This window comes from Siphateles boraxobius, unplaced genomic scaffold (assembly GCF_051911475.1).
Source record: "Siphateles boraxobius isolate OS27281-9 unplaced genomic scaffold, OSU_SipBor_1 130, whole genome shotgun sequence".
In the NCBI taxonomy this organism is placed as follows: domain Eukaryota; kingdom Metazoa; phylum Chordata; class Actinopteri; order Cypriniformes; family Leuciscidae; genus Siphateles; species Siphateles boraxobius.
The window spans coordinates 14835772-14859880 of NW_027508734.1; the positions used below are offsets into that span (position 1 = coordinate 14835772).

At 36.2% G+C, this 24109-nt stretch overlaps 1 protein-coding gene across 2 annotated transcripts in view; it reads left to right on the forward strand.

Moving 5' to 3' along the window:
* lrrk1 (leucine-rich repeat kinase 1) overlaps nt 1–24109 on the forward strand; it is a 96935-nt gene that overhangs the window by 20595 nt on the left and 52231 nt on the right. For both annotated transcript variants that reach the window (XM_077227976.1, XM_077227977.1), the window contains 12 exons: nt 4337–4508; nt 5790–5969; nt 7036–7184; nt 8540–8766; nt 10032–10159; nt 10958–11121; nt 11656–11793; nt 13344–13456; nt 13954–14024; nt 18294–18423; nt 19421–19533; nt 22998–23215. In XM_077227976.1, the coding sequence (XP_077084091.1) occupies nt 4337–4508; nt 5790–5969; nt 7036–7184; nt 8540–8766; nt 10032–10159; nt 10958–11121; nt 11656–11793; nt 13344–13456; nt 13954–14024; nt 18294–18423; nt 19421–19533; nt 22998–23215 (1803 nt within the window). The remainder of the gene's footprint in view (nt 1–4336; nt 4509–5789; nt 5970–7035; nt 7185–8539; nt 8767–10031; nt 10160–10957; nt 11122–11655; nt 11794–13343; nt 13457–13953; nt 14025–18293; nt 18424–19420; nt 19534–22997; nt 23216–24109) is intronic.

Genomic DNA, 24109 nt, shown 5'->3' on the forward strand with positions numbered 1-24109 from the left:
TATTAAAAATAAATCACACTTGACATAATTTGTGGTTCATTCGTCATACTGAGAATGGAAGTATTTTTTATTTATTTTTTCAAATTATATTTAAGTCATTTAGTTAAGTTATATTTTTTGTTTAATTTATATATTGTTGCTCATTTTGTAAATGAACGACTATTTTTGGAATGGCATATTAGCGTACTACTCTCACTAATCCACTACATTTGTCAAAATATTCATCCAGGACAAACTTTAATAAAAACTGTATCCCATAGTTCAGTGTGTTCTACTCTACTTAATTTTCCGTTTCCAGTTATGTAGCAATTAAACGAATCTAAAACATTAATCAAATATGTTACACCACAGTTTGTCTCTGATTTTATTTTTAGTTAAATACTCTATATACTGTACCTTAGGGTGTGAGAGGAATGAATACTTTTAATCAGCAAGGACACATTAAGTTGATCAAAAGTGACAGTAAAGACATTTATAATGTTACAAAAAAATTCTATTTCAAATTAATGCTGTTCTTTTGAACTTTGTTCATCTAAGAATCCTTAGAAAAAATCACTGTTTCCTCAAAAATATTAAGCACGCAGCACAACTTTTTCAACATTGATAAGAATCAGAATCAGAAAGAGCTTTATTGCCAAGTGTGCTTGCACACACAAGGAATTTGTTTTGGTGCTGAGGCTTCCAGTGGACATATACAAAATACAACAAGAAACATGAAACATAATACTACAAATTATAAGAATAAAAATATAAATATATGAGAATAAAAAGTATCACAGTTAGGTTTAGTCAGAATAGACATTTCCACATTTACAGATTATGAACATATTTACAGTGTTTTGAATATTATAATAAATAAATCTAAATATAAGTATAAGTATCACCTGAGTTGTAGGATATTGCACTAAACAGTGGGAGTATTGCACTTACAGGCATATGCCTTGGGAGGAGTGTTAACTGTTCAGGAGGGAAATGGCCTGTGGGAAGAAACTGTTCCTGTGCCGAGATGTTCTTGTGGCCAGTGTTCTGAGTCTCCGTCTTGACGGTAACAGTTCAAACAGGTGGTGTCCAGGGTGAGTGGAGTCTGTGATGATTTTACCTGCTCTCTTCCTCACTCTGGAAGAGTACAGGTCCTGGAGGGATGGCAGGGGGGCACCAATGATCCTCTCCGCAGTCCGGACTGTCCGTTGTAGTCTCCTGATGTCTGATTTGGTAGCTGAACCAAACCAGACAGTGATGGATGTGCATAAGACAGACTCAATGACGGCTGACTAGAACTGAATCAGCAGCTCCTGTGGCAAGTTGAACTTCCTCAGCTGGCGAAGGAAGTACAGTCTCTGCTGGGCTTTTTTTACAATGGAGTCAATGTGATTGTCCCACTTCAGATCCTGAGAGATGGTAGTGCCCAGGAACCTGAATGACTCCACTGCTTCCACAGTGCTGTTCATGATGGTGAGTGGGGGAGGGCTGAGCTGTTCCTCCTGAAGTCCACGATCATCTCCACTGTTTTGAGCGTGTTCAGCTCAAGGTTGTTGTAACTGCAGCAGACAGCCAGCTGTTCAACCTCCAGTCTGTAAGCAGACTCATCACCGTTCCGGATGAGACCGATGACAGTGGTGTCGTCTGCAAATTTCAGGAGCTTGACAGAGGGGTCTTTAGAAGTGCAGTCATTAGTGTACAGGGAGAAGAGCAGTGGGGAGAGAACGCACCCTTGATAGGGCGCCAGTGCTGGTGGTGAGAGTCCTGGATGTGTGTTTCCCCAGTCTCACTCGCTGCTGCCGGTCCGTCAGGAAGCTGAGATCCACTGACAGATCGAGGATGGTATGGAGAGCTGGGTCAGTTTGGATGTGAGAAGATCAGGCATGATGGTATTGAAGGATGAACTGAAGTCCACAAAGAGCATCCTTGCATAAGTCCCTGGTCTGTCGAGATGTTGCAGGATATAATGCAGTCCCATGTTGACTGCATCATCCACAGACCTGTTTGCTCTGTAAGCAAACTGAAAGGGATCCAGCAGGGGTCCAGTGATGTCCTTCAGGTGGGCCAACACCAGTCTTTCAAACGACTTCATGACCACAGACATGAGAGCGACAGGTCTGTAGTCATTAAGTCCAGTGATTTTGGGTTTTTTGGGGACCGGAATGATAGTGGAGCGTTTGAAGCAGCAGGGAACTTCACACTGCTCCAATGATCTGTTGAAGATCTGTGTGAAGACCGGGGCCAGTTGGTCAGCACAGGCTTTTAAACAAGCAGATGAGATGCCGTCTGGGCCTGAGGCTTTCCTAGTCTTCTGTTTTTTGAAGACTCGGCTCACGTCCTCCACACAGACCTTAAGCTCAGGTTGGATGGCAGGAGGTGCAGGAGGTGATGGTGAATGTGTGAAGTGCAGGTTAGAGCCGGTGTGTGGTGTGAATGAGGGCTTTTCAAACCTGCAATAAAATGAATTTAAATCGTCAGCCAGATGTTGATTGTCCACAGATCGGGGGGATGGTCACTTGTAGTTGGTGATGTTCCTCAGGCCATTCCAGACTGATAATGCTTGGATGAAAACTGGTTTTTCTGAGTAGCTTCTTTTAGCAACTCTGATCTCCTTTGTCAGTCTGTTTCTGGCCTGGTTATACAAGATTTTATCCCCACTTCTGTAAGCATCCTCTTTGGCATGACGAAGGTGTTTGAGTTTCCCAGTAAACCATGGTTTATCATTAGTGAATGATAAGAATGTCCTGGTAGGAATGCATGTATCCTCACAGAAACTTATATATGATGTTACAGTATCTGTGAGCTCATCCAGATCGGTGGTAGCAGCTTCAAAAACAGTCCAATCAGTGCAATCAAAGCAGGCCTGTAGATCCTGCTCTGCTTCATTGGTCCATCTTTCAACAGTCCTTAACACAGGTTTAGCTGATTTCAGTTTCTGCCTGTAGGTCGGAATAAGATTAACCAAATAGTGATCAGAGAGCCCTAAAGCTGCTCGTGATACGCATTCCTTATTGTGGTGTAACAGTGGTCCAGTATATTTCTGTCTCTGGTGGGACATGTAACGTGCTGTCTGTATTTGGTAGTTCACGGGAAAGATTTGCTTTGTTAAAATCCCCAATAATTATTAGAAGAGAGTCCGGGTGCCTTTGTTCCGTTGCAGATATTTGTTCAGCCAGCTGTTGTAGCACCGCGCTCACGCACGCGTCTGGAGGTATGTAAACATTCACGAGAATGAAAGAGGAGAACTCCCGTGGCGAGTAGAAAGGTTTGCAATTATGAAATGGGTCTCTAAGTTAGGAGAGCATATCTTGTTCAGTGTTGTTATATCTGAACACCAATTTTCGTTAATGTAGAAACACAATCCACCACCTCTCGTTTTCCCTGTTAGCTCCGCGATGCGATCCGCTCGGAACAGCTGGAAGCCCGGCAGATGTATTGCGTTGTCCGGTATGGCTTCACTCAGCCAGGTTTCAGTAAAGCACAGAGCAGCAGAGTTAGTAAAATCCTTGTTAATCCTTGTGAGGAGAAGTAGTTCGTCCATTTTGTTAGGAAGGGATCGGAGGTTCGCAAGATCAATGCTGGGGAGTGCAGTGCGCAGGCCACGCTCGCAGAGTTTAACCAGCGCGCCGGCACGCTTCCCGCGTTTGCGTCTGAACGCGCGTTTGAACAACACCGCTGCCCCTCCGACGAGAATGTCCAGCAAAACGTCTGAATAATCAAAAACTGTATAGTTTTCTGGTGTGTGTTTCCTAATGTCCAGTAGTTCGTCTTTGGTGAAACTGATAGGAAAATAATGACTAAACACAGGACAAATGAACAAAAACAACACAATACCTGGAGAGCTCCACACCGAGGCAGCCATCTGCGGCGCCATCTTGGTTAGACATAATAATAAGAACGTTTTTCAGTTTTCACTGTATTTCTAAATAAATAAATACAACTTTGTTGTGCATAAGAGACTTCTTTCAAAAACGTATTGACCCCAAACTTTTGAACGGTACTGTAAAACAAAAAATACAAACTAAACTATTCATTAATTTGGTGTAATCTGTCATTTGTGAAGGTGAATTACTGCCACCTAGTGCTGATTTCTCGAACTGGATACTGTATGTGTATGTGGTTTCACATATGGTCTGTAATGGTCATCTTTTCTAAAGTATGTGGACACTTGTGGTGTGTTTTAAAAAGAAGACACTTAGAGCTTAATTTTCAAGTTTCAGAGTTAATATTTAAGTAAAAAAATATTTTTATTTTTTATACAATTGCTGAAGTATAGTGGTATGGAAATGTTTTTTGCAAAATGTCTGTTTTTTTTATTGAAAGAGATTTAACTGAATGTTATTGTTTGTGTGTGTAGCTGGAGCTACTGCGTTTGGCAGTTCAGAACGGTGATGTGGACGCTGTTCGGTTTTTGCTGAAGGACGTGCGGGTTGTGGTTCCACAGGAGCCCAGCGTAGATAACCCTGCCGTCTTAGCGGCTCATCACGGACATCAGGTGTTGGTCCGAGAGCTGCTGGACTCCATACCACGTGAGCGGAAACCAAAATCAACTTCCTTAAAGTCAGCATGAAATGAAATTTGTCAATTCTTATTTTTTATAGAATATTTCAGTATTTATAATAAATCATAAATCGTGCATATCATGATTTCTTTTTTGTGCCCTCGTAATCTTTAATCAAAATAACTTCCCCTCCCTTTTGCAGCGACATCTCTTCTCTTCTTTTGTTTCTCTTCTTCGGTTTGTTTATTGGTGCGAGAGCGGGACAACCTGTCACTCACATGATATCCACCAACATCAAACCACAACAATCCAACCTTCTAATCAATTCCCCAATGGACAAACTCAAGTCCCACCCTCCAATTTTTCTTGTTCGAAAAGCCGTTTCACTCGAATATACGTCACAATGTGGAAGAAAAGACTATCACAACTTCCGTTTCATGCTGACTTTAATGTCAACGTGAAAACAAAATTGACCCTGTTTACTTTTTTAATGCTCATTCCAGGTTTTATTGCATATCCTCACTGTCAGGCGCAAACCTTGTATGCCCAAAACTGCTACTTTTCAGGAATTTAAAAAAAAAAACGGTATTTTTTAAAGAGTTAAACAATATGTTGTCAAAGTAGATATTGTGGCTTCATATATGGTCAGAAACTTGCATGTGTAATTATATTATTAACATTTGACCAAAATCAAGCTCAAATGGAGTTCCAAGGTTTTTGACCAGTGAATGTCAGAGATTTGTCAGACAGTAAATGCATTGTATCATTTTTTTCAGGCTAAAAAAAGGTTTATTTTAGCTATCTGGGTGCTCAGTTTTTTCTGTCATTTGGATCTCATGTTTATAAAAAAATCTCATGTTTATAAAATTGAAGTGCTTCGCACAGGCTATATATACATATAATAATATATATATATATATTATTATTTTATTTTATTTTTAAGCAGAGATGGTCCAGAATGTGTCAGTTCATATACAATAGAGGTGGATGGAGTTAGGTTTTACCGACAGTTTGAGGATCCAATGGAGTTATCACGGATTAGTCCCTAGCTCTTTTTAATACTTTTCAATGGTTAAATATTTGCAAAACCCACAGACAGACGTAAAGGTTGACCAATAGTAATGATTTATGAAAAAAAATTTAAATAATGAAATGCGAAGATACAAGGTTTCCGCCCGACAAAGATATGATTTTATGGGACGTGTTATTGCAAATAACAAAAGCTTATTTTTTTGTCATTTTCTTTGTATTTTGTATATCATAATATAATAATTTGCTCCACTTCTGAAACACCTTTCTTTTTCTTTAGGTCCATGTGTCCGTAAGGATCTGCTGAACTGGATGTTGGCTACGGCGTGCCAGCAGGGTCATTTAGAGGTGGTGAAGCTGCTTGTTTATACATACAATGCTGACGCCGAGGACTGCGCAGTAAGTTCAGGAGAGTTTGCCATCATCACCGGTTTGCCCCTGTATGCTGCAGCGCAGGCAGGTACTGTAGGCTTCTGCTCATCGTATATTTCACAACATTACAAACTTTGATTTAAAGCAAAAAAATCGACCGGTAATTGATCTAAAATACAAAGGTTCAAGACTGTGTACTAAACAGATTTAGTGAGGGATAGAAACACAATCCCATGAAGCATTGCGAGCAGCATTATCAAACTAAAAATTATGGAGATATATAAAACTACTTATTTATGCAAACTCAAAAATGTTGATATACATTATGTAAAAACTGTATTTTCAGTTTATTGCGTTTTATCGAGTTGATGTGGGCGTTGACACTGTTTGCATGGATAGCCTCAGAATTATTATTTGAAAAGAGCTCAGTGTCAGTAGGTGTTCACATTAGCGGATAATGAGCTAACACAAGAACGACTGACATCTCTCTTTTTATACAGATTACATAAACAGAACATTTGTGTTTTTGTTTTGAATTAGATCATTTAAAAACACACTTACATTTTTATAAAGATATTTTGCTCATGTCAGTGTGACAAGTATTCGCTGAGTTTCGTTTCATTTTAGAGACATACTCCATTAAAAAAGTTCTCATAGACCGAGACGGCAGAAAGCACACCCTATTTGTTTGCATAATGCACACAAACCACATTTTTTTGTTTTGGTTGTAAGTGAACACATACAAAAGTAGACCTTTTACAGTTTCAAATGTATTTATTTTATCTGCATGACCATAAATGAGTCATAAAAACAAGTGTGTATTTTAAGTCTATTTTGCTGCTATGTAAAGAAAATCCAGCTTGTCGACCTCAGATGGTTAAGGTGTGACTTGTCTGTGATTTGATGTCATTCTTATGCTTTTTTGATTTGATTTTTGATTTGAATCTATCTATCTATCTAGAGTCAAGTAATACTTTATCATCATGATCTGCACACTGAGAATGTAGGGGAATTTTGTACAGCGTTTAGGTTTCCCAGTTTGATCCAGCGCATATGCACTTCCTCCACTGCACACACTTCCTCTTTCAGCTGAGGTGTGGAGAAATAAGCAAAAGTTCTTCCTGGTCTAACCGAAGTTTGTTTTCTCCACTCAGGTAATAAGGAGATTGCATGTTTTCTGCTAGAGAATGGAGCCGGTTTCTCCTCGTACACGCTGATGGATCACCCAGACTTCAGCGGGCAGCTGCTCATACAGCGCCTCCTGCAGGACAAAGACACGCCTGCGGATGGGAGACTGCTGCAGGTGAGACTGATTCACACTCTTGACTAACCAATTATTTTAAGATCAGGGCTGGACTCATGAACAATGCTGCGGCTTGATTTTACAGAAGTTTTACAGTCAGTACTAGTTCCTCTTTGGAAATGTATCGCTTTTTCACACACACACACACACACACACACACACACACACACACACACACATACACACACACACACACACACACACACACACACACACACACACACACACACACACACACACACACACTGTCAAAACTTGATACCTGTGCATAAACACTACCAAAATACAAATAATCTCCAAAATTTTGGATATTCCAAAAGTGTATGTTTTAGGAGCTAGTTTGCAGTTCCTGTGGTATAAATAGTTGATTTTTAAAACTGAACGAAATTCATGTAATTAGATTCTTAATTAATTTGAGCTTATAAACATGTGCATGTTGTACAATAATTATACAAGAAGTAGAATTGTTGTTTTTATTTTTTAAATTGTGGTTTTAAATGAAGTCTAGCCTCAGGACACTTCACATCCTCTTGAAAAGTTCCTGCTTACGAGTTTGGAAGTTGTGATTCTAATGATTTTACACAAACCAAACAATCTAACCCAAACACAGATCGATTTTTAGCATTAGATATCCAATTACATTATTCACATTTGTTCATTTGATCTCTTTTTTTATTCTTTTTTGGCTATATTTTGTTGGCTAAATGTAATGTTCATGAGCAAATGTTTGAACTTTTTTTTAAATCACAACTTTTAAAAAATAAAATAATTTTACTAAAAACGTTTCTGAATTGACCATAATAACTACATGTCAACTAACTCTCGTTAATTTGCAACTACATGTCAATTAATGACAACTAACTTTCATTTGAGTATTAGTAGACTGGGGAACATCAAAATAGTGTTAAGCAGACAGTCTACTAATACTCTATTGAGAGTAAGTTGAAATGTAGTTGCAAAGCAATTTACAGTTAGTAGAATCATCGAAATAAAATGTTACCTTTTTTATTTTTATGTTTTCACTTTATTGCTATATTAAATTGCATTATATTTAATCATATTATTACGTATTTCACTGTACTATTATGCATGTATGTGTTGTTCTGTATTTTTATTCTATTTAATATTTTTCTTATTTAATTTTCTTATGTTATATTTTATTATAATATATAATAATTTATTTATTATTGCTAAACTGCACAATTTAGTGTTTATAAAAATTGTATACTGTCAACATTCACATTAGTATTGTATTATGATCAATACCAATTTGATTTCACAAGGATTCTTTAATCATCACTTCTTTAATTCAGTGTCAGGAAAATCCCACAGAGTTTCACTTTCCTCGTCCACAGGCTGTCCATGTTGATTGGTCAGGACTGAAGCTACCCTGGTTGGATCTGGACTGGTTCATGGACGTATCGTCTCGGATCACAGTTCTGGATCTGTCTCACAACTGTCTGTGCTCGTTGCCGTCTGTGGTGCCCTGGGGTCTGATACACCTGCGTTCGCTCAATCTCTCCCACAATCAGCTCCGAGAGCTTCCCACCCCAACGTCATCACAGGAGATCATCTGCAGCAGGTCTGTACACCGGTCAAAATCACACAGAGAATCCAGGAATATCAACACATTTTATATCTGGAAAGTCAGTTTTTCGTTATCCTCATGCTTGAAATATTTTTGACCAGATAAAAATACTCTTTATAATACGACTAAAAATATCCTTATCAAACTCAAAAATTGTCCTCTTAATTATCAATTTCAGATGTTTCTCCAAAAAGTTCTGATCAGAAGTTCAGATCAGTGTTGTTTTAGGATTATTTCTATAATATTATTAATATTTTTAATTCCCTTTCATTTCATTTCTTTCAGTTCTCAGATTTTTATTTAGGTTTTAATGATTTTGATATGTGCTTTTGTCATTTTTTTAATAGTTTTAAAAAAAATTCTGTTTAGTTTTTTTGGTTATATTTTTTATAAGTCACTTTTAGTAATTGTAGTACTTCAGCTTATTTTATTCAGGTAATTGCCCAGGCAATATTCAGGCAGTTTTTCCATCTAATATTCATTGTATTTCAGCTTTATTTCAATAAATGAAAAAACTATTTTACTAGTTGTGTAATCATTTTTACTATAGTAATAGTTTTAGTTTAATTACCACAACACTGTTTCATATCTCCAAATTTGAGATCTGTTTGAGACATTGTTGAAATCTCTTCTGAAGCTCTAGAACAGAGGTGTCCAAACTCGGTCCTGACTGGCCACTGTCCTGCAGAGATTCTGGCCTGTAGAGTTTAGCTCCAACTTTCCTCAACACACCTGCCTTGATTAGCTGGACCTTGATTAGCTGGTTAAGGTGTGTTTCACTGGGGTTGGAAGTAAACTTTGCAGGACAGTGGCCCTTCCAGGAGCAGGATTAGAGGAAACCTGATGAAAAGACCAGCTTTGACCAGCATCAATTATAAGGCTTGTTTTATGCTTGTCTAGTGCTGGTTTAGTTGGTGGACCAGTGTAGTTAGCAAAACTTAGCTGGTGATGCTGGTCAACACTATGCTGGTCTTTACAGCTATGACTCAGGAGAAACATCTGAAAAGCAGGACAAAAAGTCTCCATTCAATCTCAATGCAGTCAAGGTGAAACAATTGAGATATTAAAGAGCTCATTTGAGATAATTCTTGGTCACATGCTAAAGTGGGACCAAGTTGAATGTAATCAGCAGGTCTGTTTTATCATGTTAAATCCAAACGTTTTGACCTAAATTCAGCACAGGAAATGTGAAACACATCTGCAGATACTGTCAGGGCTATCGTCTTTTCTCTCGCTAATAACTCCTCTTTCCTCTGTAGATTATCTCATGTGAATTTCTGTGAGAATGAGTTGGAGTGTCTCCCTGTCGGTCTACTTCACCTCGGCCAGTTGCAATTTATTTCCGCGGCAAAGAACAAACTCACCAGCCTCTTCAACATCCCTAACGGTACACACACAAACACACTCCCTATTGGCTTCTCACATGCCGACACGTACAGATCTTTGCATAAGCAGTGTAGACAACATTCTTTAGGTTGGCATCAAGCACTCAGTGGCACACTCTGTTTATCTATCGCTCATCCATAGCAGTTTCAGCAGTTCCATTTAGGATCACTGATCAGTGTTTACTGCACTGGGTCTGTATTTCAAATTCAAATGTTTGTTTCCTGCTCCTTAACAGATATTATTTTCCTTTCATCAGACTATTAATGATTGAAGTCATTTACGATAAATGTGGCTTAGGTGTATTATATAATAGTATAACTGTATATCTATTTTACATTTTAATACCAACCTCATAACCAAAATGTCTTTTATGTGGAACAAACTTTATTCACAATGATTGCGACTAGCTTTAATATTTTATTTTTCCTAACATATATAATGTGAGTGGTTAACGTGAAATACTTTTGGGAAATTGATATGGTCTAAAATAACATTTAATTGTTATTTATATTTAAAAATGTGATAATAAAATATATAAATACATACATAATTCAATTTTGTTTAAAAAAATAAGTTCTACCTACTTTAAGCACTCTAATCTTTTAAGCACTTTTTTAAGTATCTAATACAGGGTTTTTTTCGGGCTTGATTTTGCAAATTTATTTATTTAATTAATGTAATGAATACAGCAAGTATACAGTTACTCTGAATGGTTGTTCAGTGTTACACTGTTTTACAGTGGTTATCATGGCAGATCTGTATTAGTATGACAGCACTAACAGCTGTTTTTCTGCTGCAGGCACTAACTGGATCGGCCTGCGTAAGCTGCAGGAGCTGGATGTGTCCGATAACAGCCTGACGGATCTTCCCTCCTCTATACTGCACTGTCTGAAGGTCCTCAGCTGTCTCAATGTCAACAGAAACAAACTCACCAGCTTCCCGGATCCCTGGGCCTGTCCTCTGGTGCATCACCGCTGCAAACATAGTCTGACCACACACGTTTAGTGCAGTCTGCAGGGCTTGAGAATCTACATTTTTAGCAACATATTTTTAAATGAAGATATGATTTTATTTTGTTGTTTTTGAATTATTTTTTTAATATATATTTTTAAAATTATTAATTATTTTTATGTTTTATTTATTTTTAGTTTATTATTATTTATTTGATTTTGTTTGTTTTTTATGTTTATAATTGTTTTTTATTATTTATTATTTTATTTATTTTAGAGGACCATAATATTAAAAATAAAATAAATATGGTACTGAAAAAAGAGCGTTTTAATGCAGTTAAATACATAAATGTATTTATGAATATGAACAGCAGTAATTAACAAGTACAATTACAGGAAACAGTATTGCATAAATTATACAATGTTGCATTTTGGGTTGGTGAATGCCATAGTTATGTACCATGGTATACTTGGATAGTACTTCATTAAATACCATGGTATGTGTTGTTAGAGCATGATGATAATCAGGGACAATTTTACCCCACAGAAAGTCTGCAAAGCTTCAAACAACCAGATCGAGGTTCTTCCCGACACAATCTCCATCTTCTGGAAGACTCATCTGAGGGAGGTGGACTTCTCTGAGAATGTCCTGAAGGAACTGCCCTCCTACATATTTGAGCTGGAGGTAAGGAGCAACCAAAGCGGCCTGGTTACAACTCAACTATTGTGAACCCACCATGCTAGGGAGAATCCAACGAAAACATGGCCACAGCAAAATCAAAAAGAAATAATAGTTACTATTGACTAAAGTGACTATAGAGAATTTGTTTTCCTCCATTGGTTGTACTTTGCAATCTCATTGTTCTAATTAATTTGACTACTGTAATAAGACTAATTAGTTTTGTTTTCTTTTGTACAGCACTCAGTCCACCCGTTTCTTTCATCTTTCTACCTCATGGTGGCGCTGTTCTCACATTTAAGGTCATTTGTTGCACTGAATGATTGTGGGTTTTCCTTCTGTATCTCCTTCATGGTGACAGATACCAATGAATCAGAGAAAAAGTGCAGGGATAATAAAAAAATGTACACTAGTAAGCTTGAAAAACACCAAGTGTGTCATGAAGTGTTTAAGAACGTACGGCAGAACAGCTCAGACTGGGATTTTATAGTTATTGAGTTTCGCAAGTTAACTGGCAAAGATGTCAACACAACGCCAACGACAGAGAGAGAAATTGAGATTGCAAACTAAAGAGCTTAAGAAAGTGTATAAGGAAGAAGGGAACCAGAGTTTTTTTTATTTACAAATCAATTTAATGTTTGAACAGTTGGACTTTAAAATCTCTGTTCTTTAAATACCAAATATTTATGCAGTCTCGGAGCAAAGATAGTGATTAAACAGTGTTAGTGTTAAACAATATTATGTCTAGGATAAGGTGAGCATCACTGTTGCAGCTTGAGGAGAGGTGTGCTGTTACTCTGTTCTCTTGTTGATGGATAAAAAAAAAAATCACATGGACTTGCATAGAGACTTGAGTGTGGGCTCTTTTGACTTGGACCACAGACCACCCAGAATGCCCTAGCAACTTCATAGCAATGCTCTGGCAACCTCACACAACTCTCTAGCCTTGTAATGGCAAGCTTTGCTTTGGATAACACCATTCACATTTTCCTATTTGGTTTTGGTTTTGTTTAATATTTATTTGTTTTTCATTTTATGATTTGTTTCGTGTTTATTTGGATATTCTTTATTTTATTTATTACTTTTTTATTTTAATATTAATTATTTTTATTATGAATTATTTTGTTGTATTTTATGATTTCTTTTATTCTTATTTTGATGTTGTTTTTTATTTTATTGTTTTTTATTTTGTTGATGTTTATTTTCTTAATTTTCCATTTTAATATTTAATCTTTTTTTATTTTATTATATTGTTGTATTTCTGTAATCTTATTATTATATGACCAAACTTATGTTATTTTGATGTTGTTTTATGTTTTTATTTTGTTCCTTAGTTTTATTTAGTTTTATTTTATTTTGGTATTTGAGTTTTATTTGTAGTCTCCCACTGTTGAGAGTAGTAGGCATCAAGTTTTCCCAGCTTCTGTATAAAAAATGTACAGTAGATAAATGTGCTAGCTAGTAAGCCCACACTTTATTGCATTATTGCTTAATGGATCAGGCCAGCAATGATGCGTCATGTTTGTGCGTCACAAAGATAACTGTGTGTGTTTTAGGCCATTGTCTCTCTGAAGTTGTGTGGGAACCAAATCTCCACTCTGCCCACTCCCAACAAATGGAAATGCTCTTGTCTCCGAACACTAGACCTGTCCAGAAACCAACTGGGGAAGTAGGTCAAACTCACGCACACACATATATGAAAATATATACACACACAGAAAGGCTCTGTTCCAAAACCTAGTGAGCCTATAGGCTGCATTTTAATGCATCCATTGGCACATTACCAATCTGAAGGCTGTTCATAATTATGCCTTCTATGATAATCTCTTTTGGAAAATGCTGTGAAACTGTAATAAGCATAAAAATAGGTAACATGTAGGTTAAATAGTCTGTTTTTGTTGCTAGATACCTTTTCTTTATTGAATAAATTATATGTATATTAATAATCAACGTTCTTTCGCTAAGGTTACATTATGCATTATGGGATTGCCTTCTCTACAAAGGATACATGTGATGCTGTTTCATAATTTGGCACATATGATTTTCTGGAACAAAATGCTCTTCTAGCACTTCTAGATCAGTAACACATCTTCGCAGTCATTGTGGTTGTATATAGACATATATATTGTGAATATCTGAAATCGAGTGCTCTGAATGTTATTTTAGGACAGGAGAGCCGACCAAAACGAGGAAACTGGCCTTCTTCACTACGTGGCACAGACGGGACCCAGAGCCAGGTACAGTACATTCAAACACTGTGGTTACGTTGCCATGGCACGTTACAGTTTCACACTGTAATTATGGCATTACCAGCCCTGAAGGGAGTTTACCAAACTTACCACAGAGAAACTGCTCTGGCAGTAGAACTAGAGTAATATCACCATGGTAATGATGTTTTGTTGAGTCTCTGACAAGTGTGTGGATTGTTTTAGTAATGGCATCAGAATCTAAAATAAAACTCTTCAAATTGATCCAAAATAATTTTTTAATCCAAAAGGGGGACTCATATTTTTAAGTTCATTTTTAATGTTTTTAGGCAATAAAGCTTGGCCGTATGACCAAAATCTTAAATTATTTAATAAAAACTTATATCACAATATATTTGTTTGTACTGCCATTTTTTTTGTTAACTTTTTTTTAAAAGTAAGGAGGGATTAAATTGATCAAAAATTACAGTAAATATATTTAAAATAAAACTAAAGATTTCTATTTTAAATAAATGCTGTTCTTTTGAACTTTCTATTCATCAAAGCATCCTAAAAAATATGTATAACAGCTTCCACAAACATATTAAGAGGCACAAATGTTTTCAATATTTGATATTACTAAGAAACATTTCTTGAGCAGAAAATCATCATATTAGAATGATTTCTGAAGTATCATGTCACACTGAAGACTGGAGTAATGATGCTGAAAATTCAGCTTTGACATCACAGGAATAAATTACATTGTTAAATTATAACAATAGAAAACAGTTTTTTGAAATTTTAATCATTTTTCACAATATTATTGTTTTTACTGTATTTTTGATTAAATAAATGCAGCCTTGGTGAGCATAAGAGAATAGAAGTGTATATTAAGTAATCATTTGCAATGTCTAATCATGTCCGTGTTTATGATAATGCATTAAAGGCATTGTAGGTAGGAATTTTATAAAAAAAACTTTTTTACAAATTAGTTTAAACTTTCTGTATATATCAATGCATAATTAAAATGTAACTACTCTGAAAAAGAAAGTATTAAAATCGAGTGTCTTTAGACCTCTCACGACTGTTTTAAAGACAGCTCATTATTTCCATTTATTCCACCCCCTCCCTTCTGGGCTCCTTCCAAAGCCACGCCCCCAAAACACATGAACGCGCGATTCCGGCCGTTCGCTCAGCTGGAAGAGTCGGACTCGGACACGTTTACCAGCGCCGAGCAGAGATGAGCACAGTGCATGTAGTGACATCATGTCAGAATCACAAGTAATAAAAGAACTAACTTTATCAGTATGAATATAAACAATTAACATGGCTGTTAGTACTCACTATCAAGCTCGCATATCGATACTGGTAAAGTTTAAAATATTTTACTAGCTCGTAACCGAATCAAACTCAATCTAAGGCAAAGCTATAAATAGCTTCCTTTTTTCCACGTTTGCCGTTACTATCAGTTACACTGTGATGAAGGTGAATTTGTAAGATTCATAACATAAGATTGTTTACAGATAAACTGAGTAACATACACTCAAACACCTTCTCACAACTGCATTGCAGACACAAGATAATATAACACACACACACACAACATATATTGTATAACACAGATACAACATAAAGATATGGGTAAACATATGTAGAGCATATAATAACAAACCAAACGTCAAAAACGGAGCAGGTAGAGTTCACGGTGAACATAGGAACAAAGTTTAGGCAGAGTGTAAAGCTAGGTATAAAAATAGATCCCCTAAACTTTTTAACCTAAAGTTAGATTTGGCGAAATTAAACAAAACGGCTTTCAACTGCAGATAGGCCTATTGCTTATTTATCGTCTCAACCCTGGCTCACTAATGGCTCGTTTCCACTGAGCAGTACGGTACGGTACGGTTCGGGTCGGGTCGGGTCAGTAAACTATGATCCAGCTAGCGTTTCCACCGCCAACAGTACCCTACTTGATAGGCGTGGTGTTTGCCGGAAAGAAGCGATCAACGTGATTTTCGCGCGAAGAAGACAGCGACAAAGTAAACACCAATGGATGGCATACAGCAGATCTTGTCCTTGCTTCTCGTCATGTTTGTCACAAGAAGACAAGCGCCGACATTAGGCATTTCTCAATACCAAGTATGTAAAGTTCTCAGCAGAGGGACTCCCTAGGACGCGAGTCCGGTAATTCACCACATGGAACAGCGCGTTCTGCATGTACATTTTAGGCAACAATAAAACGAAATATGTTATAAAACACCACTCTGCCTCTTTTCGTTTTCATTTAAATAAATTTTAAACATTATAGGCACACAAATGTGGTTCAGGCAATGTATAGACCTGATTATATACATGTTTAACGTTAGCCTATTTATAACAAAACGAAATATAAAACACAACCCGGCATCTTTTCGTTTAAATGTAAAAAAATATTAAACATATTCCAGGCAATATGTGCATTTGTACAAATGTTGCAATAAACAACATTACAGTGATAATCTTGTAATAAAAAATGACAAAACTCAACCCTATCTCTTTTTGTTAAATTTCAGTTCTATCAATAATAGCCATTATAAAAGTATAAGTAAAAGGTAACGTTACAAGAAGCTATACAATAAGAAATAAAGCAAACAATTCAGACAAATTCAGCGCTAGTCTAACGTTAACTTTACAACGGAAAAGTTATAGCCTAAATATATGAAACTTCACTTAGCCCTCAGCCAAAACGATTGGCCAGGGAACGAATTATCGATTCACGAGACCAAAGATCACCCGTTAGATATACACAAGACGAATTACCACTAGCTGCTACAGAGTCAGCGGCAAACGTCAGAACGACTAGCCGAGGAAAGGCTGTTCCAGGTGGGGAACATGAGCGCCGGGTGATCGCCTAGAATGGATCAAATTATCATAAATCATTATAAATAAACCGCAGATTTGAGCTTTAAACAACTACATTCTCGCCTCAAAAACTCTTAAAACTACATTTCGTGAAAGTATAACCGTAGTATTATATTCCAACTGTATATTAAAAAATGGCGCTTCTTATGTTGCCATTCCCCTCGCGCAAGTGACGATCTCTGTCAACCAATCAGCGTTTTGCAGTGAGTCTAGCTCCACCCTTTAGTACCGTACCACTGTGCTAGGTACCCCAACGGAAGGGTACCCAAAAAGTGGTACGGTACGGTTCGGCTTTTTGGTACCATTCACAACTTTTGACAGTGGAAACGCAAATAATTGCGTACCGTACCGAACTGTACCGTACCGTACCGCTCAGTGGAAACGAGCCATAACAGTAACGTTATACCAGTCGACACCAAAGTTACACTGTCATAGCTAAGCCAGTGTAATGTTAGTTATGCTACGTAACGTTAGGTAGCTATATTAGGTAGCTACGTGTGCTAGTGATACATGCTTCATGAAAAAATAAATGCCATCAAAATGAAAACAGCAAGATTACCTGTCCAGCAGAAATAAAGCCATCATGGAGTCACTTTTCAGCTCCTTGAGATCCCTCATTTGTCGCCACCGCTGGAAAGCCACGCCGATATTGACTCTCGTATGATTTCTTGATTTATCCATAGACTTTTTGTTCATAGCCTTTTCAAATACTGTCTTCCTTTTTTTAACTTGTTTGACTTCGCTGCCTCTATATGCAGGTACTGAGAATTTTGACTGTTCTTTCTCTGCCATAATTGTTATTACTAGCTTCTGTGCCTCTTCAAACGGCTGCGCGCATTTGGGCTGCTCCTGTATCAGCAGAGGTGGTATCCATGGTAGCGAGGGAGAGTGACAGTCGCCCTAGCCAATCATTTCTTTCGTCCCGAATGGAATAATGAGCTGTGTTTAGTACAGTCCTGAGAGGACTACAGACACTCGATTTTTATACTTTCTTTTTCAGAGTACTTACATTTTAATTATGTACATTGATATATACAGAAAGTTTAAACAAATTTGGAAAAAAGTTTTTTTATAAAATTCCTACCTACAATACCTTTAAGTTAAATAAAAGACACTTCCACTTTTTTCATTATTTTATCCTTTTTGGTTGGTAATGCAAACCAAAAGATATTTGTATTTTTTCGAGGTAATAATGCAAAGCAGTCCTAATGGTTGTGCGAATATGGACACGTTTCTACTGTCTCATAGTAGGCCAACATACCAGTCTTACCGTCCAGCCCTATTAGTCAGTAATATTAGATATTAGATTTAGAGTTACTACCGCAGTCATCAGTGATCATCCATTAGTCTCCAGGGATTTTAATTCTACATTATATGGTTCTGGTGGAGCGCTCATCTTTTGTGGCTCTTTTCTTTTGGCAGTGTGTCCCATTCAGTTTCCTGCAATCTTGCGGGATTCTCTGGAAGTTCTTTTCCTGAATGACAACCAGCTGGAGTGTGTGCCGCCGTCAGTATGTGCCCTCAAGAACCTCTCTGAACTCTATCTTTCGAAGTGAGTCAGAGGGGAAACATGGAACATGTGCAGTAGGATAGATCTTCATTTCTTCCACTTCATTATACAACTCACTGAATACTATTGTGATTAGGGTCAAAATATTAATGCATAATGGTGCTAAACTGAATAATTCACCGTTGTCCTAACCAGAAGGGTTCTGAAAAATATAAATATTAGATGGATTTTCTTTTTTTTACTTAAATTTACAGTAATAAAATTATTTATACCTGAAATAAAAATCTAATAAAAATGGCACATCGCATAACAAAATTACTAAAACTTAAACTAAACTAAATCAAAAAGTAAATAAAATAAATCTACAAGTAATTCAACATATTAATAAATACTTTAATAGCATATAAATAATACTAAAATAACACCTTTTAGCAGTCTTTCTTCTCACATAATAAAATAATCTTGTCTCAAATAAATATTTTCATGTTCATTTATTAATTTATAATATATAATGTAATTTATAAAACAAAAAATCCCATAATGCATTGACCAGCTCAGTAAACGTGTCAGATAGAAATAATGATTATAAATATAAAGTATTAAAAAGTAAAATGTTTATATTTAAATTATAAATTTACTTTTTTTTTACTCATTATTTCTGCGTTTTATGTTTATTACGGCATTATGATGTAATCTTAGCAACATGTTAATGCTAAACTGCTGAAATCAATCATTGGTATGATGCAGCACTATTTGTTTGTTGCTGTCTGTGTAGAGCCTGACAAATCAGTCACTTACGAGGTTCCAATTCAGCTATGCAGCAAAGAACTTCACTAGTTTTTGGAATGGAGCCCAATAATCACAGTTGGTGATTCAGGGTTTTCACAGTGTGGGTGAAAGTTAAGAGTTGCGAGTCAAACTAATGTGCAGTAATGTGCAGACCTATTCCTCTCTCCTTTCTGCTTCAGCAATTAACAGGATGTAATGATGTTTTGTTTCGACTTCCATATCTTGATTTTAATCCTTCCTGTCTCCGTAGTAATCCAGGTATTCAGGAACTTCCTATTGAGCTCGGGCAGCTCTCCAACCTCTGGCAGCTGGACATCGAAGACTTGAACATCACAAACATCCCTGCAGATGTCAGGAAAGATGGTAAGACACTGGCAACTTTTCTAGTCTTGCAGTTCTGTTTGAATGGGAAACTTGCTGAGATTACACATGCAACACATGCAACAATATTCAGCAATAACATCACACATCAATATTATGAATGTAGCTTTGTGAGGTCAGATCAGTCGAAATAAACAATTTTTCAGGGTGGTTCAGCAAATGCAATTTTTATATTGAAAAGCAGGACTTTACACAACTGCTAAGCAGAGGTTTTATCGTTAACTAAATTAAAAACATGTTTTCTAATTGAAATAAAGCTGAAATACAATCAGTTGCAAATACAATTTCAGCGCTTTACTTGTTTCAGTTATTTGCCAAGGCAACATTTCTATTTTTCTTTTAGTTTAATTTAAAGCACCAAAAAATTAGGAACTAAATAGGGCTGGGTATCGTTATCGATACTGATACCATGACTTCGATACCGGTTCCTGAACGATACTTTTTCCGATACCAATTTTATGAACACAATGTTATAGCAGATGCTGTAACATTAATGTGAAGAGGGGAAAAAAACAAGAAAGCTAAACTGTTAATGCAGCCAACCTTAAGTATAAGCACACTTTACACTTTACAAGATACCTAGTTTAATGTGAGTTCTGTTTTTCCCATTTAAATTTTTATTGATTCTGGTTTTTTTTCTCCATTTAAAATTTTTCTGGATTGTTAAATAAAGTTGTATTAACCAAAAAGCATGTGTAATTAATTTATATCATGAAACTTGTTCAATTTAACAGTAATTTATTAACAGTTTAACAAAAATTACATTCTTAATGTTTATTTTATTCCATTTTATTTTCACCCAGTTCTGTGCTTTCAGTTTTAATTTGTCTATATTCCATTTTAATGGTGCAATCAAAAACATATCTAATTAATTGAATTCATAAAAACAACTTAATTTATATACAATAATAGGATCCCTTTGAAATGTTTTTTTTATTTTTATTCTGTGTTGTGTATTTCATTTAATCAAATGAAGCCATAAAACATTAATGCATCTTTTATTAAAATGAAAATTAAACAAGCCCTTTATTTTTTTGGCAAACAAGTGCTACACAACATAGGTTTACTGTTAAAATTATAACATTGACAATTTTTTTTTTATAATAATTGAATAAGTTGTAGTAGTAGTAGTAGCAGTTGTATTCCATTAAGATGAACATTATACCTTACAGGAGTAATATATTTTTATGGCAGTTTCTTTAAGTTAAACCAAGCTTGTATTTCGAAGGGTTACCGCGTCGACCTCATTCTGTGATGTGACGATAGTTTCTTTTCAATTAAATGTTTCAAAGTGAGTATTAAATCACGAAGGGACTCTTTAAATATGATTCCTGCATGTTCTGCGCAATAGAATCAATGAATGTCGCAGACGTGCGTTTACTACACAGCACGCGTGATGCAGCCAATCACCAGCACTTGATTTAGACACATCATACATGCTGCATGCTTAGTGTTTCACTGACGTTGACCAGATGAACCCCTCAGGAATCGAAATTTGGTACCGAATGACGAGACATTTTTTTAATACTCAATGGTATCGAGGCAATTCGGTCGGTGCCTAAAAAGTATCGAACTCGATATCCAGCCCTAGAACTAAAAATAAATAATAACTGCAATGGAACTAAATCAATTTAACCTCAATAATAATAATAATATATAGCCTAGTATATAAATAAACATAACAAAATTACTAAAAATTCACCCGACCCGCTGAGGCATGAACTCTAAAAGACCCCTGAAGCTGTCCTGTGGCAGATCCTTCAAGTCCTGTAGTTTACGAGGTGGAGCCGTTGAGGATCAAACTTGTTGGACCAGCACATCCCACAGATGCTCAATTATCAAAGTCGCTCCGATCTTTATTCCTGCCCATTTCACCTGCATCCAACAAGTTGATTATGAGAACAGATTGTTTGCTTACATCTAATCTACCCAGACGTCAATATGTGGCCTTGTTAGGAGATGATCAGCGATATTTGCTTCACCTGTGACTGGTCATAATGTTTTGGCTCATTAGAATAAATAAAACTAAACACTGCTGCTAAATGGATGCTATGAATGGATAAGGAAATAATGACTTTATTCATCTTCTGCACTTTGTGCTACCACAGCATCATTCAACTCAATGTAGATCTTGAATGCAATGAAAGTGCTTTTGATAAAAACATCCGCCAAATGCATGAGTGTAATGTGAATGCATCTCTGAAACGAATTTGGTGAAGTACCTTATTCTCTAAGAAGCAAAATGTTGTCATGTTGAACATGACTTTTTTGCAGTCGAGAACAGTTCAGCCTCTGCAGACTGTATAATCTAGGATTTGTCTGATTAATGTTTCATTGGTGACTCCAGCTGTGAGTTGTTCAGCCAGCTGTCGATTCATCATAGAGCTGAAGCATTTGCTGCAATATTTAGTACGTTGTGCTGTCATAACAACAGGCTCAAGAGATTTGAGAGGAAGTAGTGTCCCTAACAAACATTGCACACTCAAACATATCAGCACTCAGCAGCGTAAAGCTGATTATCTTGAAGTGAATATCACGCCATGGGTGGAAGCATGGGTCGGTGTGGTTCAGCTGAAGATGCCCTGGAGCTTGTCATGTCACTCATGTGGATGTGCTATAGCTGTAATGTTGAGGGCGCACAATTGATTTCAATCAATTTTGCCATTAGCATGATGATACAACACTATAATAAGGATATAATTCATAGCGCAGAAAAATTGCATAGAATAGTCCATTTTTAATTTAATTTAAACTTTTAGGTATCAGAATCTTGAATGATATATATATATATATATATATATATATATATATATATATATATATATATATAATATATGTTCTTCTATTGCAGTTATCACTTGGATAAATGCATCTACTAACAGACACTTTATTTTAATATTTTGAAGTATTATAATAAAAATAAAAATAAAGTGATGAGTAAATTAAGAGAGTGACAATCAACAAATTAAAAAAGGAATTAAGAAATAATTAAAATGGAGGTCTATTCAAATGAAAAATAGCGTCCCATTTGTAAACAATGAATAACAATTTTTCTTTTCTTTTTTTACAGTATTTATTAATCTTTGTTAATGTTATTTAATATAATGCAACTATTCATTGTTAGTTCATATCAGCACAGGTACATTAAATAATATTAAGATACAACTTCTGATTTTAGCAATGTATTAGTAAATGTCGAAATTAACATGAATATTAAGATTTAATAATACCAAGATTATTAAATGATTTAGAAGTATTTTTCATTGTTAGTTCATCTTAACTAATGTGAATAAATGGAACCTTACTGTAAAATTTTACCAAAGAAGTTTGGTTTTTAAGAATGAAACCATTTAATTAAAGCTGGGAAAAGATTGAATATCTCAGTAGTGTAGAGATGGAGACCCTAAGCTGAGGCAGATCTCTCTCGGTCTCTGTCCTGGTCGTAGGTCCTGCTGCGGTTCTGGCGTACCTGCGTGCGGAGCTGCGAGGAGCAGAGCCCTGTAGACTGCTGAAGCTGATGGTGGTCGGTCCTCCCCGGCAGGGTAAGAGTGCTCTGCTGGAGGGGCTCCAGACTGGCAAACCTTCACCCTTCCACAACACTGACTGCAGCATCCACACGTCCAGCTGGGATCTGGAGCGACCCGTAGGAGTAGTGAAATCTTCTGTAAGGGCCCCCTCTACACACACACACACACACACACACACACACACACACACACACACACACACACACACACACACACACACACACACACACACACACACACACAAACTTTCTCTCTCATTTGTAAATGTAACATTAAAGCATTTAAATAGCATACATATTAGTATCGTGTATCGACGATAGTCAGAGATATCGCTGATGCCTTTGACGATATCAATACGATAATTGGCTCGTTTTCCCATTAATGTATTAAATTATTATTATAAGGCTAATATTAATAAACTAATATTAGGACCTTTTAATATTAGGACAATTCATTTGCCTTGCCTAAATTCATAACGACATCCCCACATAACCACTTGCGACATCACCGACACGCGCGTATGACTCCTCAAATATTTTTTTTTTAAAACAGACAAAACTACATCCTACATCAAAATTTAATTCCAATGTAATCCATTCACAAATTGTCAAGAGTGCTTGTTTTAACAGACGCATCATTCTTATAGGCCTACAGTTGTTGTTTGAGCCAAGATGAAAACGGCGTCGTGTTCGTCAGCATTTTGTTTCCATAGCACATTAACAAAACATTTAATAACACTAAAAACAATACAATTACAAAATATTATTAATAATAATATAATAAAATCACTAAAATTGTTTAGGCTTAATAACAGTCTTTAGTTCACGAACACAGCACTTATCTGCCATATGTGAAAATCAAAAGCAGCTTCAAACGCTTAAAAATCTTGTTTAACGCTTGTTTAACAAGAATAGTTAATCTTGTTTTTGTTATCAATATTATTCTCATTTAGCCAGTAAATTAAGACAGTTGCTATACCATTATACATCCATCATCGCCTCTGAGAGAATGCGCCGTTAATGCAGCGACAG